This window comes from Macadamia integrifolia, chromosome 8, assembly GCF_013358625.1.
Source record: "Macadamia integrifolia cultivar HAES 741 chromosome 8, SCU_Mint_v3, whole genome shotgun sequence".
Lineage (NCBI taxonomy): Eukaryota > Viridiplantae > Streptophyta > Magnoliopsida > Proteales > Proteaceae > Macadamia > Macadamia integrifolia.
The window spans coordinates 8,536,998-8,554,479 of record NC_056564.1 but is presented as its reverse complement, the minus strand read 5'-3'; the positions used below and the strand labels follow the sequence as shown (position 1 = coordinate 8,554,479).

The 17,482-nt window shown below is 37.3% G+C and overlaps 3 protein-coding genes across 3 annotated transcripts in view; all 3 read left to right on the top strand.

Moving 5' to 3' along the window:
* Positions 1–3,740: 3,740 nt before the first annotated feature.
* Positions 3,741–7,412, top strand: LOC122085952 (laccase-4-like). Its single transcript, XM_042654580.1, has 6 exons — positions 3,741–3,909; positions 4,775–4,926; positions 5,018–5,262; positions 5,500–5,628; positions 5,912–6,847; positions 6,940–7,412. Exons 1-6 carry the CDS (start codon positions 3,823–3,825, stop codon positions 7,068–7,070), a joined length of 1,680 nt encoding a protein of 559 aa, XP_042510514.1. The 5' UTR covers positions 3,741–3,822; the 3' UTR covers positions 7,071–7,412.
* A 1,068-nt stretch (positions 7,413–8,480) lies between these two features.
* Positions 8,481–10,963, top strand: LOC122085412 (protein KRI1 homolog). Its single transcript, XM_042653836.1, has 2 exons — positions 8,481–10,516; positions 10,648–10,963. The coding sequence occupies exon 1, from the start codon at positions 8,576–8,578 to the stop codon at positions 10,487–10,489; it is 1,914 nt and encodes a 637-aa protein (XP_042509770.1). The 5' UTR covers positions 8,481–8,575; the 3' UTR covers positions 10,490–10,516; positions 10,648–10,963.
* Positions 10,964–15,138: 4,175 nt separating this feature from the next.
* Positions 15,139–17,482, top strand: part of LOC122085413 (UDP-glycosyltransferase 76B1-like) — a 3,388-nt gene continuing 1,044 nt past the window's right edge. Inside the window, exon 1 of the mRNA XM_042653838.1 lies at positions 15,139–16,318. Within this exon, the coding sequence (XP_042509772.1) occupies positions 15,835–16,318 (484 nt within the window). The 5' untranslated portion in view covers positions 15,139–15,834. The remainder of the gene's footprint in view (positions 16,319–17,482) is intronic.

Sequence of the window (17,482 nt, the reverse complement as noted above, 5' to 3'; positions counted from 1 at the left end):
AATTGAAATAGGATTGTCAAATGGTGGTGGGGGTGGGTTGTTGCACGAGTCTCTCCGAGGTGTCAGACACCTTAGTTAACGAAAATGAAAAAAAAGATGGTGGGGTGAGGGAGATCCACCATCGAGGTGGGCGTGCAATGGTTTGTAAATAGGGGGCAAGAAGGAGAAAAAGTATCTGGAAGAGAGAGAGAGAGAGAGAGAATATTATAGATTATCAAGTTTACGGATGTTCAAAGCAAAAGATGCTAAGCAATCAATGGCTGCATTGCCTTCCCTGAAAATGTGTTTAAAAGACACCCAATCAAAATGAGATGTAAGAAACAATCGAGAACATACAGGTGTGATTCTTTATTCAAAATGGTTGGAATTCCGATTAAGAATATCAATAAATTATCGAATTATCCCCTTCAATAAGCATAATCAATATATCACCAAATGTTCTACAAAAGAGAAATCTGTATATCGTCAAAAGTTTGGCGAACTACTAAGGCTTAACCACAATTCATTTTCATATATGTAGATTTTTTTAAAAAGATCATTTCTTCAATTGCATGGAGTTTTCCTTCATACATGAGGAGAAGAGAATCTCTTCACCCATGAGGAGAAGATAACACTCTTCACCCACCACCTTTTTTCTTTTTTCTTTTTTCTTTTTTTTTTGGTACAACTTCACCCACCACCTTATTGTAGTTAGATGGGACTCTTAGAACACTCAACAATATTTAAGCTAAGGGGACTTTCAGAGAATCATTTCACCATGTGTGAAGTGATACTTTATCTTTTTTTCTATTTCTTATCTGGTAGTGGCCAGAAACTATGATGAGATGAATGCTATTATATATTTTACCAAAAAAAAGAATGCTATTATATATTCTCATTATCCATGTAGATAGTTCAATTCCGTATCAATCCACCAATTCCAATCTGATCTGATCCAAGTGATTCTGCCAATATAAGTTACTGGGGGCCCAGGCCCAGTCTCAGGAATGTTCCCCTAGTCTCAGGGAGAGAAGATAGATTAATGAAGAAGCGATATGCTTTCTGGGATGCTTTGTGAGACAGTGATAGAAGCATCAACGGATTCCATACTTTCACAGTTTGTGTCTGCTCAGTTATGTGGGCCAGGTGCTGGGTCCTATATTCCGGTCGAAAATGGATTTGAGGTAGATGGGCTACCTTCGAATGGACCCTGTTCTGAACTTATCTCTCTATGCCTAGAATATATGGCTTAATTTCAAACATATATGCATCACCTGTTTTTGTCTTATTCAATGCCTTACACTACAGTTCTAAATTTGACTCTGGTCATTAGGGGAAGCACTCTTCTCCTAATTCTCAAGATAGCAACAACTTCAATGGTTGAAGCTCTTAATCAAGGATCAAGATTTTGGTTTTCTGACATAATTTCTATCAGACCCAAAATTATGTCATCAGATCTCGTTTCGAGGTTTCAACATTGGGTTTCAACCATAGATTTTGATTATAGGTTTCATTTCGATCAATTCTGAAACAGAGACAATTCGGAGATTTCAATCAATTTCGACCTAGATTTAGTTTCATGATGAAGGTATTGGAGAGAAGAGAGGTAGGAAGGAGGATTAGCTGTTGAAAGATGTGATAAATGAGCTACTAATGCCCACACCCTCTTAATCTTAGCTTTCAAACAAGATTAAACAAAAATAAATAAATAAATCAAATCCCCATCCCATGAAAAGTATTTCACAACCAAATGTTTTTAGGTGGTTAACATCCAATGTCTTGTACCTTTTCAATCACCCACCAATTAAATACCCCTTTGGTCGATCTTCTGGATGGCTACCCATCTATCTATAAGGCTTCAACCAAAATATATCCCATCATCATCATGATGGTGAAAGGTTTGGCTAGTCCTAGCTAGACTGAATTGCATAATTAGTAAATATTTAAATTCACCAGGTATTAATTATTTAATGAAGTATTGTTTCTTATGTGCATTCATGCATTTGTGTTCTCTGTAATGAGGATCTACATGCATGTGTATGCGTGTGCATTGTTGGCACCATGGGCTATTTTTTTTAAAAATCCCAGTACTTTGATGAATAGTCTATCGGGGTTCGTGATGAGCTTCTAGTTCTGTAGTCGGCAACTATGTGATTGAGCTCTAGCGTAAATTCAGGGAAGATTATTGGTTTGGCTCCTCTTACCCCACATATTCTTGAAATATAATAGTAATTTAGTAGTTAGTAATAAATGTGATCAATGAATCTCTTATAAACCCCTTATGGGTCTCTATTTGGTTTCTATGCGAGTTTTGCATGACAAAATTTCATTAGGGTATATTCTAGTAGCCACCAAATTTATTATAGTGCTCGTATATGCTTAATTTGATCAATTCTGACTTTATTACATGTGCAAAAGATGAAGTTGTAGTTATGTGGGGTTAAAGTTTATAGGGTATCAGTATTGATGGAGACGGATACTAATATGGATTGGCCAGTATTGAACAATTTTGTTCCCATTTTCTTAAAAATAAAAAATTAAAAAATTAATTAATTAAAAAAATAAAAAATAACAATAATAGTTATTGTTAGACTATTTACCCTTATCACGGACCATTACACAGATACAATATCAGTCTTGTTTCAGTATCAGTCTCTAAGTGCTCAATTGATATTGATACTCATCATCTAATACAACAGATCCGATAACAATATTTGAAACCATGATCTTTAGGGAAAACTTTAGATAGACCACAAAGTGAGGTGAAAAGTGATGCAAAGTTTTTTCTGTGAATAAGAAAATTCTCTAGTGACATTCACAACAAACCACATTGAATTCCTTGTGTTTTTGTGTGTGAATAATTTGCATATTTTCTTTCTTGTGTTTGCGCATTTTTTTCTATAGGTAAGAAAGAGAAGTAAATAACAGCCAAGAGGCTCACACTCAAGACCTCCAAGTGAGTGTGAGATTTTTGCGCATCACAACTCACCCATTGTACTAGACACTTATTATTGGATTTGCGCATTAACTTTCCTTGGATTTCTTATAACTTATACATTTGTAATATACAATGAAGTTTTTTTTTTTCTATTGCATGATAGATGCTAATACATTCATGTGGATGCACACACACAAACACACATTTATATATATATATATATATATATATATCTTTGTTTCTGGTCTAAGAAATCCTGTAATTGGAGAACTCAATTTTTGGTTCTTACTAATATTTGAAATGAACAAGTGAATTAGAAGCAAGAGGTTTTTGGTTACTTTCATGAAAAAAAATATGAAGCATGCATGGTTAGTAGCTAGAGACTCTGTATGAAAGTTCAAATTGTCTTCTTTCTCCTACTCTAGGTGTAACTAATAACTCATTTCACTTATTTTTTTCCCTAAGTCATAGATGTTGAGAGAGAATAATTTAATATATTTTTAGCCTTATATTTCAATGCCACCAAACCCAATTTCTAGTTAGGGCCAGCTCTCTAATCCAGTAAACTTTGAATTAAGATGGTACCAGGAGCATATTAGCTCACCTTAATTGAATTATTTAAGTAGAAGAAGAAGGTCACAGGGAATAAAACTACTTTATGTAATATGCAAGAAAACCGGTCAATGATCAAATTCCCTTCTAGCATCTACAAAAAAATCTTGACACTGAAGTATCTCTCACCCACCTAACTAGGAAAAACGACTTGGCAGCAAAAAACCCAACTCTTTATAAGCTTGCGTTGGTCAGTCATTCATGAAAACACCAAAAGGAGCCATATAGAGAAATACAAATATAAGTAAGAGAGAGAGAGAGAGAGACAGAGAGAGAAGCTGAAAGTGGAGGAGATGGAGCCTTGGGTTCGTGTGTTGGTGCTGGTGGCTTGCTTGTTTCCTGCCATGGTTGAGTGTAGAGTTCGGAATTACAAGTTCAATGTAAGTAAAAGCCATTTCTAGTTTCATCAAGACTATGATTGTGTTTGGCATGTATTTTAAGTGGATGATGCATTCTTAGATAATAGAACATCACCAATATCATCTCAGAATGCATTATTGACGTAGAATATATTCCAAAAGTGTGTACCAAATGCAGCGTAGCTAGGAATGCATGTGAATTGTTTCTAGGCTATGTAGTTGCAATAAGATTATATCGTAGTTTGTGAATAATACCTTCTACGGTTGTACGTTACACTGTGAAAAGTTGTTATCCACAAATTTGTTGTATATGTGGTGAAATGGTGCCATATATTTTAGACTTAGAAAAAAAAAATTACTTCTATAGTTCTAGGGCCTAAATGTCATGGTTTAGTCTATTTAAGTATTCTAAGTATTAGATAGATAAGAAACACAATGGCCACCATTGTTAAATATCATAGGCCATCTCAAATGCATGACTTGGTATACAAAAAATTAAAAATAGAAATTGTAACTTAAAATTTACATTGCTATTCTCATTATGTGAATTGTGCCCGTAATGTATTTAATATTTCTATTTCTTGATTTTTTGGTGAGATCTTGGCATTGCTTTGGCGTTCAAGCGCCTTGGTTGCATAGACAGACATGTGCCTTCAACGTCTTAGTTAGTCACCATTTGGTGTCATTTTGTGTCCAGACCCCCTCTGATGCCTTGTATCGTCAAGACGTTGTGGCAACTATAATTTAGATTAGAATGTAAGCAACAAGTTAGGCTCCAAAAAATATTACAAAATTGCTTATTTTTTTATTTCTTTTCTGAATGGGGGGAGATGGTGAGCAAAATGCTTAGCGTGTGTGCCAATGTGAGTTTTAATAAATTACGCAGGTGGTGACGAGAAACACCACAAGGCTATGTTCGAGCAAGCCCATTGTCACCGTTAACGGTCGTTTCCCGGGGCAGACATTGTACGCGAGGGAAGACGATACCGTCATCGTCAAGGTCGTCAACCATGTCCAGTACAACGTTACAATTCACTGGTGAGTGAAATGATTTTTACCCCGTCCTTCCAGTAAAATTCTTTCTTATATATTTGGGATTAACGAATAACGAGGGCTTTAATGGTGGTAGGCATGGGATCCGACAGCTTAGAACGGGTTGGTACGATGGTCCAGGATACATTACACAATGCCCGATCCAGCCGGGTCAAAGCTACACCTACAACTTCACCATCACTGGCCAAAGAGGTACACTTCTATGGCATGCGCACATCCTCTGGTTAAGGGCGACAGTTCACGGCGGCATCGTCATCTTGCCGAAGCGGGGCGTTCCTTACCCGTTCCCCAAACCCGATAATGAAGTCGTCGTCATATTAGGTGAGCTCATGCATGCATGCTCCATTCACAATTACGCACTAGTAAGTGCTAAGCTTATCCCTTAATGAGTTTCTAATTCAGTGGCCAAGTGGCCAACAGTTGGACATTTAGATCTAGCGTAAGTCTAAGAAAAGTTGAAGATTTGACATTTCTAACTCTTTTTTTTTTCTTTTTTTTGACTTAATAGTAAGTAAATTATTAATTAATAAATATTTAATTTGATTCTTGGAATTTTAGGTGAATGGTGGAAATCGGATACTGAAGCAGTGATCAGCCAAGCCATGAAGTCCGGTGTGGCACCAAATGTCTCTGATGCACACACGATTAATGGTCACCCAGGACCACTCTCTCCTTGCTCTTCACAAGGTATTCATTTATTTGATATGCGATCAAATATTGGTATCTGGAAAAAAAAAAAAGTTACAAAATTTTCCTTTTTGATATTTTAGAGTTTCTATTCAATAAACTGGAGGTCTTTCTGTAAAACTTAAATTTTAACCATATATAATAGAATTTTCATATTGTCCGATTATAATCTAATCCTAATCCATCACGTGTGCTGAGATTGTGATGATACATCACTATGTTTATTATTTCTTTAAAATCATAATTTTTTATGTTGAATGATGAATTGATGATGGGGGTACAGGAGGAGGCTTCAAGTTACAAGTAGAGAGTGGCAAGACATACATGCTACGCATCATCAACGCTGCACTCAATGAGGAACTCTTCTTCAAGGTCGCCGGACATAATTTAACGGTGGTCGAAGTCGACGCCACTTACACCAAGCCCTTCACCACAGACACCTTACTCATCACCCCTGGTCAAACCACAAATGCCCTTCTCACCGCCAATCTCGGTGCCGGAAAGTACTTAGTTACAGCCTCTCCTTTCATGGACTCACCAGTTGCAGTTGACAACGTGACTGCAACAGCCACAGTCCACTACTCTGGCACTCTATCTTCTTCTGCAACCACCATTACCCAACCTCCCCCACAGAATGCAACCCCAGTTGCAAACAAGTTCATCAACTCTCTCCGTAGCTTAAATTCCAAAACATATCCAGCTAAGGTTCCATTAACTGTGGATCATAATCTTCTATTCACAGTTGGACTTGGTGTTAATCCTTGTGCCACTTGTGTTAATGGGAGCAAAGTAGTTGCAGCTATGAATAATGTCAGCTTTATCATGCCAACCTTTGCACTGCTTCAAGCACATTACTTCAACATTAGTGGAGTATTCACTACTGATTTCCCTGCCAACCCACCAATCACTTTCAATTATACCGGTAATCCACCGGGTACCTCGCCGGCAAACATGGCAACCATGAATGGTACAAGGCTTTATAGGCTACCTTATAATGCAACAGTAGAGCTTGTATTACAAGACACAGGCATCATAGCTCCAGAGAACCATCCTGTCCATCTTCATGGGTACAATTTCTTCCAAGTTGGAAGAGGACTTGGGAATTTCAATTCTAAAAATGATTCCAAAAAATTTAATCTTGTTGACCCAGTTGAAAGAAACACGATTGGAATTCCTTCAGGTGGTTGGGCTGCTATAAGATTTACAGCAGATAATCCAGGTAAAAAAAAAAAAACTCTCATTGTTCATCATTTACAGAACTGAAGATTGAGCTTGGATTGTGTTAATGGCTTTTTCTTGATGTGTTTATAGGTGTTTGGTTCTTGCATTGTCATCTAGAAGTGCACACGACATGGGGACTTAAAATGGCGTTTGTTGTGGATAATGGTAATGGCCCCAATGAATCACTCATACCACCACCAAGTGATCTTCCTACTTGTTAAAGCAGAGCCAAAGGCTCCAATCACATGATTTTTGAGTGGATTGTTGCATAAGAAGAAGAAGAAGAAGAAGAGCAAGAAAGATGAACATGAAGATTGATCCATAAGAACAAAAGCTAAGGCACAAATTAATAAACAAGCGAGGGTTTTCAGTTTGCTTCTGGAGGAAACAGGGGAAGGTGCTGAAGCAGAGTTCAATAAAGAACACTAATCAACAAAAAGAAAAAAAAAATCCCTTTTCTTTACGTACCGATTTTCATTTCCCCCTTTTCTCATTATATATTTGGATTGTTAGTGTTCTAGACTTCTAGTGCTAATTAAATTTCCAAAGGATCTTTGCAACCATTTCATGTCTGATATTGAGATCATTTACAAATTAAGTGCAAGAATTGGTTAAGTTAATCTAATCCTCAAGAAATCTCAACTATTTCAAGATGGCAATTCACACCACTTTCACTGTGTTAGGAATCAGTATTGATGATCGATTAATCATTTAATGTGGGCGAAAGAAAACTTTTCATAAAAAGGAATGATAATAACAATAAAGGAAAAAGATTGCTAAGCACAAGGGGGTGGCTAAAAGATCACTCTGTCCTTGGTTGGATGTTTGTGTGTCTCCCTTAGTGCAATGATTATCTAAGCAAGTTTCGATCTTTAGCCCTAAAAATAATTTTTCCGCTTCTAAAGTAATATAGTTCATGCGCATGCTTGTATATAGATTTTCTAAAAGGAATTAGTTTCCCTTCTCTCATGGTGAAAAGAGGGAATATCTTATTCCATGGGATTTGACTATGAATAAACTATAATTCGATACTAAGGGTAGGAGTTAACAATGATATTAACAATTTATGGAATTTAATCTTTTTTTTTTTGGTAAGATTCCAAAGTATAATCTAAACACCAAATCACCATAATTAAGTGAAGAAAAGTTTTTTGTCTTCATTATTAAATATGAGGAAAAAGAACAATACCTGCTTGCATTCTCCACGTCCAACACATTGAGAAATGAGGGGAAGACAGAGAAAAGATACTCCAACCCTAGCCTCCACTTCTCCATGTGACCATATGTTCGAGTGTGAGAACTTATGTAATTTTTTGCACAAATATTTAAATGCCCGGCTTAATCAAACCTTCTCCTTAAATTTTAGGCCCAAGTCATAAAATAATACCTGGTTGCATGGCCTCTATACATCAGCAAAGCCAAGGGTGGGGAGGGGTGGGTTGGGGTTTTTTTTGGGGGGACGTAGGGGTACCTCTCTTCTCTCCTTTAATGTTTGATAAAATAAACGGTGAACCATGATATCTTACGACCTAAAATTTTGTAATCAATTTGGAAATCTTTCCTACATCCAACGGTTAGGATTGATCCTAGACCCCACTCCTTGACTATCAGATATTCAGATGCAAGACAAAGATCAAAATTATCCATGCGTGGGTTTAGGGTTTTCGAACCGTTTGCCTGAAGTTTGCAGATTAGGGTTTGGATTGTTCGTCACTGGTCTCTGAAGATGGGGTTGAACTTATTCGATGGGAGTGCTTCAGATGACGATGACAACAATTCGAAGATCGAAATCAACGAAGAATTCGCTCATCGTTTTGAGCACAATAAGGAAAGAGAGGAATTGCAGAGATTGGAAGAGCTGAAGAAGAAAGGGCTTGCTGGAGACTCCGGGGACAGCTCTTCAGAATCCGAAGAAGACGAGGATGGTTTGATCGTTTCAGGTAAAAAAGATTTAGAGTTCCTAAATGCCCTCATTAAGGTTAAGAATAGGGACCCGATTCTCAAGCAGAAAGACGCCAAGCTCTTCGAACATGAAGACGATGACGACGAAGAAGAAGAGGAGGAGGATGGGGAGGAGAAGAAGCCCAAATCGACAAAAGATAAGCCTATGTATCTGAAGGACGTTGTCGCGAAACAACTGATTGAAGAGGGACCCGAGTTTGAAGAACATAACACAGAATCGCGTGTGAAGAGCTATTCAGAAGCACAGGAGGAGCTTCGACAGGCTCTCTTGACTGCCGCCGAAGAGGCTTCGGATGGTGATGACGGAGATCTCTTCATGGAAAAGAAGGGAAACCAGGGTGAGGATGGGGGAGATGCGGAAGATAGGAGTGGTGATGAAATCCAGAAGAGGCTCGATGAATATTTCGGCAAGGACGAGAATTTGGATGAGAAACAGATGTTTTTGAAGAATTTTTTCATGAACAAGATGTGGGTTGACAAGGATGATAAAGGCTTGAAGCCTTCTGGTACAGATTTACATGGAGTCTCCGAAGATGAGGAAGAAATTGAGAAGCAAGAGAAATACGAGGCAGAGTACAACTTCCGTTATGAGGAGGGTGCCGGGGACCGTGTGTTGGGTCACTCGCGAATCACAGAGGGTTCAGTTCGGAAAAAGGAGAATGCACGGAAGCTGCACAGGAAGAGCAAGAAGGAGAGGATGGCTCAAGCGGAATTTGAGAGGAAAGAAGAACTGAAACACTTAAAGAATCTGAAGAAGAAGGAAATCATGGAGAAGCTCGGAAAAATACGGTCTATTGCAGGAATATCCGAAGGTGGGGCATGTGAATTGGATGAAGATGATCTAGAGGAGGACTTTGATCCTGAGGAGTTTGATCGGAAGATGAAGCAAATGTTTGATGAGGATTATTATGAGGCGGAGGACGTGGACCCTGATTTTTGCAGTGACCAGGATGAAGATGATGATGATCTTAGGAAGCCCAATTTTGAGAAAGAAGATGAGTTGCTTGGGCTTCCAAAAGGTTGGGATTCATCCGGTTCTGCTGAGGGTTTCTTAGCAGCTAGGGAGAAGGCCTTAAAATGCAAACCTGACACCACAGATGATGAAAGCTCGGATGACCAGGACCAAAAGGAGGAGGAGTTGCATGAAGGAGGTAAGCGCAAGAGGAAACGCAAAATCTCTCTTCAGGATAAAGCATGGGATGAGTACTATAATTTAGACTATGAAGATACAATAGGGGACATAAAGACACGATTCAAGTATACTTCAGTTCCATCTAAGAGATATGGGTTGAGTGCTACTGAGATTTTATTGATGGAGGACAAGGAATTGAATCAGTATGTTTCTTTGAAAAAGATTGCTCCTTACCAAGAAAGTGAATGGAAAATACCTAGGATCAAGAGATATGAGCAGAAAATGAAGAATAAATTGCTTCTCCAAGGAGAAAATGTGAATGTTCAAAAGGCTGGCATGAAGCACAGGTCAAAGGTTGGTGATCTCGCAACAACTTCAACAACAGGTTCCAAGGAGAAAGAGGAAGCAGTGCAATTGAATGGTGAAGTGGGTACATCCAGGGGAATCAGGAGAAGGCGCCGTCTTGCTGAACTTAAACTATCCCATTCAAGGCTTATGGCATATGGAAAGATCCAACCAAAATCTAAAAATAAGAAAAAACATTGATAATGGCAGCAATTTGCCAGAAAGGAGGTAAATCCAGAAGTGAACTCGTTCTTCTTCTTTTTAAGATATCGATTAATTTTGTAATTCTAGCTGTGTACTTTTTGAGTGAGACCTTTGCTTCAAAGTTTATTTCTGATAAGGCTTTATTATATATGCAGGTCTATGACCAATTTTGAGGAGCTTTTGAACAGCTGACGTGCTGATTTCTTGTCTAGTCATTCTTTTTGTACAAGTAGGTATTTATCTAGCTATGCCTAGTAATCGAGATTCAAGGAACAAGATGTTTTTTATTTGGTTGTAGGATCTTTCTCAATTTCTTTCCCTTGTAGATGCATTCCATTGTCACAATATGGGCTTGTTCTGGCATCTGGACTAGTTGTTGGAACTTTTTCAGTTAATGATGGTTCCTTTCTGATATAACTGAACCTAAGATTACATAAATTAATGTGGTTATTCTTGGATTTTGAATTTTTACATGTCTGTCTTAACTAGTAAATTAGACAATATTAATGACTTATGCAACTAGATGCGAACCAGTGAGGAATAAAGTTAGTGGTAATATGATACATAATTGTTCATCCCATTGCACAAACCTTTATTCTATGGAATGGCTACATTTCTTGGGTTCTTTTGTGTGAAACCTGTCAGTCATTGGAACCTTTCTGTTATGAATCCATATTGGGAAATGGAAGGCTTTCTTTTAACTTGTGGTAATGCCCTATTTTGAGTCTATTTCCCTGTATTTGATGTGCAGATTACTTTTGGACCTTAATCACTATTAGTTAAGAGAAACTAGTTGTACTTTGTCTAGGAATTGTTGGACTAGCTGATCATATTATACATGGGGTTTCCTTTTATGTTACTAAAGCATTGGCATTTCCCAAAATAATTGAAGTACTACTGCTAAAAACAAATAGGTTAGATAATGCTAAAGAATTTTAATCCCCCTTTGGTGCCCGAATAATTATTCTCATTAAATCTGTGCTTTCAAATTACTGGATTTACCATCTCTATTTTTCAAGGTTCCTGGTGGGAATGCTTAGAGGCTAGTGAGAATATGAGAATAATTTCCTATGGGAGGATGTTGGGCAGTATCATTTTTCTAGGTTGAAATTAAAAAGAGACCTGAGGAGCATCCCACTCCCTTCTTTTTTAAAAAATGAAGAAAGAACTTTTATGTTCTGGTTTTCTCGTGGGAGAAATTATGTCAAGATCTGATCATGTATAAGAAGTTGACTTGGGAAAAAAAAATCTGTCAAGGAAATGTAATTAGTTCTAGAACGAGTGTGGGAGAGGACTGATTTTGCATTGGTTAGAGTTGATTATGCAGATATTGGTCCTATTATATACATTGGGGTTTAAACAAGGTCCTTGTTGCTCCATCAACTCACTTGTATCAAAACCCCACCTATAGCAACCATCTGTCAAGTTTTGGTGCAGGTCCTATGTTGTTTGTAAGGTAGTCAATGGGTACCTGGTTATTCCTTAGTTAAATACCACCTGTAGCAACCGATAGCCTGTAAGGTGGCTTGCTATCACTTATTATTCTAATTTTCAGTTTAGGCAGTGTTAGTCATGAGCTTGGTGGGTAGATTGTGGATTTAGTGGTTTAAGTTTGGAATCAAGGGTAGCCTCCTAGGCCCGCTTTGCTTGGACTGTGAACATTATTTGGATTTAATATATGGTTGAGGTCTGAGCATACTTGAGTAATTTTAACACGTGAAGGGGTGTTCTAGAATCAAAGGTCAAAATATAAGCTAGTCTGGACTCTGGATTGGGATACATCAAAGTGTAGATTTAATAAGAAGAGAAGAAGTCTGGAGGGAATAATTAAAAGAAATGAACTAGAGATGCTATGTGTATTTTGTTATCATTGTTCATCATTCTAAGGAGGGAGAAATGGAATAGAACGCTATCCAGAGATTAGAGCAAGTCGAGTCATACTTAGTAAATATGCATACCATACTGTATTTTTATGTATATATCCATAGATATGGAGAAAAACGCGTCTTGTATAAATATCCGTATAAAAAATGTTTAATTTGTGTTTCGGTATAAATCGTTTAATCGTTTAAAAGCGTTGCTTTATTTGAATTAAATAAATAAAAAAATATTCATATATTTGTGGGCAGCCCAAATCCCTTTCTCTTCCCTCTTCTTGGTCTTTGATGAAACCCTCAAAACCCTTGTGAGTTGCCATCCCCTTCCCATATCCCAGCTTGCTACTTGCCGCAAACGTCAGCTACTCTTCACTGCCTTCACTGAATGGAGGAGGCGTATTAGTCATGGCAGACAGACTCAGATAAGTACAAAGTCTGTTTATAAATACACATATAATACTGAGCTTGCTTGTATAGTGGGTTTTTTGTTTGGTCTTTTGGTTTTCTAGTATTGCATGTATACTGCTTGTATTTTCAGATATATTGCTTGTATGCTAAGATGTTGTTTGGCTTATGGATTTTTAGAGTATTTCTTGTATACTGAGATAGTTTGATTCTTCCAGACCTTTTTAATACTTCTTGTTGGTTTTATTTGTAGAGCTTAGGTGATGAAATTTTTTTATGGGACTGCCCAAAATGTAAATTGGACGAGTAAAATGAATTTGTTCTTGTGTTCTGCATTGTGGTTTTTATCTTGCAATTTTTGAGCCTGTTTCATTTATTACTAAACACGTATATGGCGAATTTTGCTCCCGGATTTTCAGAGGGAATCATATTAAACACGTATGTATTATTGCTGCCGTTGTTTTTATATGGCAAATTTTTACTCCCCATATTAAAGTCTAGCTTCATTTAATACCCGTATATATCCGTACAAATTTTTTTTTTTTTTGCCATATCTTAACTTACAATGGTTTGAGTGAAGTTTCAGGGTTCTTATAAAGTGTTCTGTTTCAAATGAATACCAAAATGATGTAGGACCTAAAGGTTCTACAAGGAGGTTGTCTTTAAGGAGTGGGTTCAAGTCTCTACTAGCCATAGGTGTGTTAATAGAAGAAAAGGAAAGTTTGCTGTTTCAGGGCTTAAAACCACTGTAACAGAACTAAAAAGTAGAAAAAAGAAGAGGAATAAAAAAAGAGAGGAGGGGTATTAGAGATAGCGTACATAGGAATCCACTTTCAAGAGATTTCTGAGTCTACAAAGGCAGTAGCTCAATGGCTAATGGGAAACTCGCACTCGTGATATTCAATCTTCAATAGGAGATTAGATCTTCATATAGTAAATGAGTTGATTGCTCAAGAAGCTAGAAGGAGCTCTGATGCAGTTTGACGTAGGGCTAATTGAGATTTAAGTTATTTTTTTTTTTTTATTCATCTAATTTTTAGATTCGTTGATAGCAAGTAGAATTGAGTCCAAAGTTTATTTGCGTTATCTAGTCCAAGATAGAGTCAAAACTCTTTTTCAGTTTCAAGATAGGATTAGAAGTTGTTTTTCCTTTATATATATTTGATTGTACCCAATGATTGAATTTTAGATTTTGGAATGAAAATATTATGAATGGATTATGTTACCAGAATGGTATGAACCAGGCTATGTGACCTCTCCCCTCTCTCCTGTCTCCTCTCCCATTCTGATACTCTTCCTCATCTCAGGTACTCTCTCTATCCTTCTTCCTCTAATGTTATTTCAGTTACCTTAGTTTACATTGATTACTCTGTTTCTGGGCTGTAGAATCAAGTTCACGTTATTGGGTTGATCTCCTTCGTGCTTTGTCGCTCTCCCTCCTGAATTTCGGTTCCTTGATACTTATCCCTGGAGTGATTCTGCAGATGATTTTTGGGTAGTGGGGTATTACATGGTCTGTATGAATCAAAATCTGCAAATGAGGTGGTTACAAAACCATCGCCAGGCTTGATTTCAGGAATTTTTTTAGTTAAACTGTAGTTACTGATCCTTGCGTTTGTTGCTTGTATTCAAGAGGGATATGGGTTATCTTTGCCCAAAGTTTCAGTTGAATCAGTAACCACATGAAAGAGATCTCTCATTTTAAGGCTAATGATTGTGGACCCAAGCCACCACATGCACACATTCTTGTTTTGCCTTTTTACTATGTAAAGCTATAGATGCTCTTAAAACCCAATGTGGATATTGTAGTAAAAATGTTAAATAAAGTGGGAGAGCCTACGAAATACCTATGGGGTCTAACTCAAATCCTTAAAGCATTAAGTGGAAATGATCCATAGATTTATTTAGATACATCTAAGGTCCTAGATAACCGATGTAAAACTATACTTCTACACCTCCCAATGTCTCGACAAATATGAGAAAAACATATGAACCCTAGAAAAACATATGCAATCTTGGTCAGCAAGAACATGAATCGGTGGAAGATCTTAATTTTCATATAAACTAGGTAACCAAGCATTCAGGGTTTTGCATTGGCTTGAATTTGGTAGTGGTGAAATCTTGTGGTAACTAACCAGTGACTCAACTTTGGGAGAAGGCCATGGAGACTGATTAGTGGACTACACGTATCCAATGAAAGATGCGATCAAAGCAAAACGATGCTCTAAAATCGAGGACCACCTCTTGCCCATATAAGTAAATAAATAAATAAAATGGAGGACAGCCCATGCTAAAGAAAGGAATCTCTCCAATTAAAAAAAACAAAAAAAAAAATAGAGCTACTAAAATCCTTTTTTTTTGTTCTAATTTTTCCTACCGGTGAAAAAAAGTAGGGTCCTGATGTGACCTCTCTCTTTCCCATATCTCTTCCTCTATCGTATGGTGTTGATGGGTCACAGCGAATAGGCATCCATTCAGTGTGGCATTAGGAGAATTTAGTAAAAAAAAAATGTGACATCAAAACGATTTCATTTTTTAAAGTTGTATCTCTATTTTCATCAATTTTATTCCCTGTTTATCATGCCATATACTGGTCGTGCATGCTTGAAGTATACCCTTCATAAAACTAGTCTCTCATCCGTCCCACTCTTGTTACCAAAAAAAATAAATCCTTCCCACTCACATTGTCTTTACATATTCACTGCCGACCAGGGTTTTAAAAATAGGATTCAATTTGGTGTACATCGGCCTGAAATCAATATGAATCGACCATTTGATATGAAAATTCACCAATTCAAGGGAATATTCTTTATCAAACAGACAGAAGTTAGGAATGACTTTAAATAAAATATGCATGGTGGTCATTTTGGGTCCCTTGTGTGTATGACTGACGCATGGGCCTCTCGAAGACAGAAAGCTTTTATCCCTTAAATATGGTAGTTGGTATGCACCTAGTGATACATATCTATCAAGGTGCTTCTATCACAAACTTGAGAGTTAAGTCCCAGGAAAAGAAGAAGAAATTAAAGCCCCCAAAGAGATCGAGTCAGTATCAGATAGATGGAGGAAACAAAGAGGAGAGGAGTTAGGTTGGTGCTGTTTCCATTCCCATTGCAAGGTCACATAAACCCAATGCTTCAACTAGCTTCCATTCTCTACTCCAAAGGCTTCTCCATCACCATCATCCACACTCACTTCAACTCTCCCAACTCCTCCAATTACCCTAACTTCACCTTCGTTCCCATACCCGATGGCCTATCGGACGTTCAAGACTCCATTACAGATGGCTTTTCCCTTCTCCCTCTTCTCAACCTCACCTGTAAAGTTCCATTTCGTGATTGCCTGGTTCAGTTGTTATCTAATGCAGAAACAGAAGAAGAGCATATTGCTTGTCTCATCTCAGATCCTGTGATGCCCTTCACACAAGGTGTAGCCGATAGTCTTAAACTTCCAAGGCTTGTGTTACTCACTAGTAGCGTCCAATCCTTTCTTGCCTTTGCTGCCTATCAAGTTTTGAGACAGAAGGGTTACCTCCCCATTTCAGGTCTGTGTTTTTAGCTTCTCTCATTTTTCCAATTCTTTTATTTATTTTGATAAGGTAAAAAGATGGCTTTAATTTTCTAGACTTGTATATGTAATTTTTTTTTTTAACTCTTTTAATATAACATTTATAGTTTTTTAATAAGGTAAATTTCTATCATGTCATACATTAATTTGAAAAACAAGTAAAATAACAAATAAAGAAACGGGTTTCCCTATTCAAGCCACATGGAACATACAAAAAATAAAAACTCTTGAAAAGATTGACCTTCTCCCATGTGGTCGATGCCTCCACCAGCTAGCATCTTTTTGCCTATATGTTTTTCACACTTGACTTAAAAAAAATATTTTAGATATAAAAAAAAAATTATTAAAATTTCACCACTTTGGTGGTGACAGGAAGAAACACTATTATTTGCCAAAAGAAGAAGAAACATTATTATTTGCCAAAAAAGAAGAAACACCATTTTCCTGAACCAACAAGAGAGAGAGTACCCATTTTTTTGGGAATTTCCGAATCATAGTAAGAAAATAGGAAATGGACCAACCCACGGTCATATGCTCCTTGGTTGATTAATCATATACTACCCTTACCCTCCAAACGTACTTTCTTTCTTCTTTGTTTTTTTTGGATTTCTTGGGTGCCAACTGCCAAGAAAAATAAAATCGTAAGATTCCAATAGATATGGGTGCAATAATGTAGATGATCATACTTCAGAATAATGAGAAAGTACCTGAGAGTCTATGTTACCTATCCTAGGCATAGGACGGTGTGAAAGTACCACATTGCCTCCCATCTCCTGCATTGAAGATGCTCTTATACGCTTTTTCATTGACCTTGCACCTTGTTGTTGCTTCCAAATTGGTAGGATTCTTTCTCTATTTAGAAAAAAATTAAAACCAAAACATAAAATTGGGTAAATAAGGTATCTTCTCCCAACTAGGGAGTCAATTACCCTGGATGGACACTAGCTTGTGCCCAGAGGAGAAGGTTGTGGGATCAAATCCTTTCATATTTTGGTGTGTGAATGTAGGAGTGGGTGACCTTTGATCCTACTAATGCTCGAAGCATCTCACCTTGCCAGGGTCAAGGTAGATCAAACATCAACACCCTCAGTGATCTCTAATTGACCAATTTCCTGCCATTTCCCCTTTTTTTTTTTTTTTT

Coding starts and splice junctions, on each gene's coding strand:
- LOC122085952 (XM_042654580.1), top strand. CDS start 3,823: ATGGAGCCTTGGGTTCGTGTGTTGGTGCTGGTGGCTTGCTTGTTTCCT. Junction 3,910..4,774: donor TTCGGAATTACAAGTTCAAT/GTAAGTAAAAGC, acceptor TAAATTACGCAG/GTGGTGACGAGAAACACCAC. Junction 6,848..6,939: donor ATTTACAGCAGATAATCCAG/GTAAAAAAAAAA, acceptor ATGTGTTTATAG/GTGTTTGGTTCTTGCATTGT.
- LOC122085412 (XM_042653836.1), top strand. CDS start 8,576: ATGGGGTTGAACTTATTCGATGGGAGTGCTTCAGATGACGATGACAAC.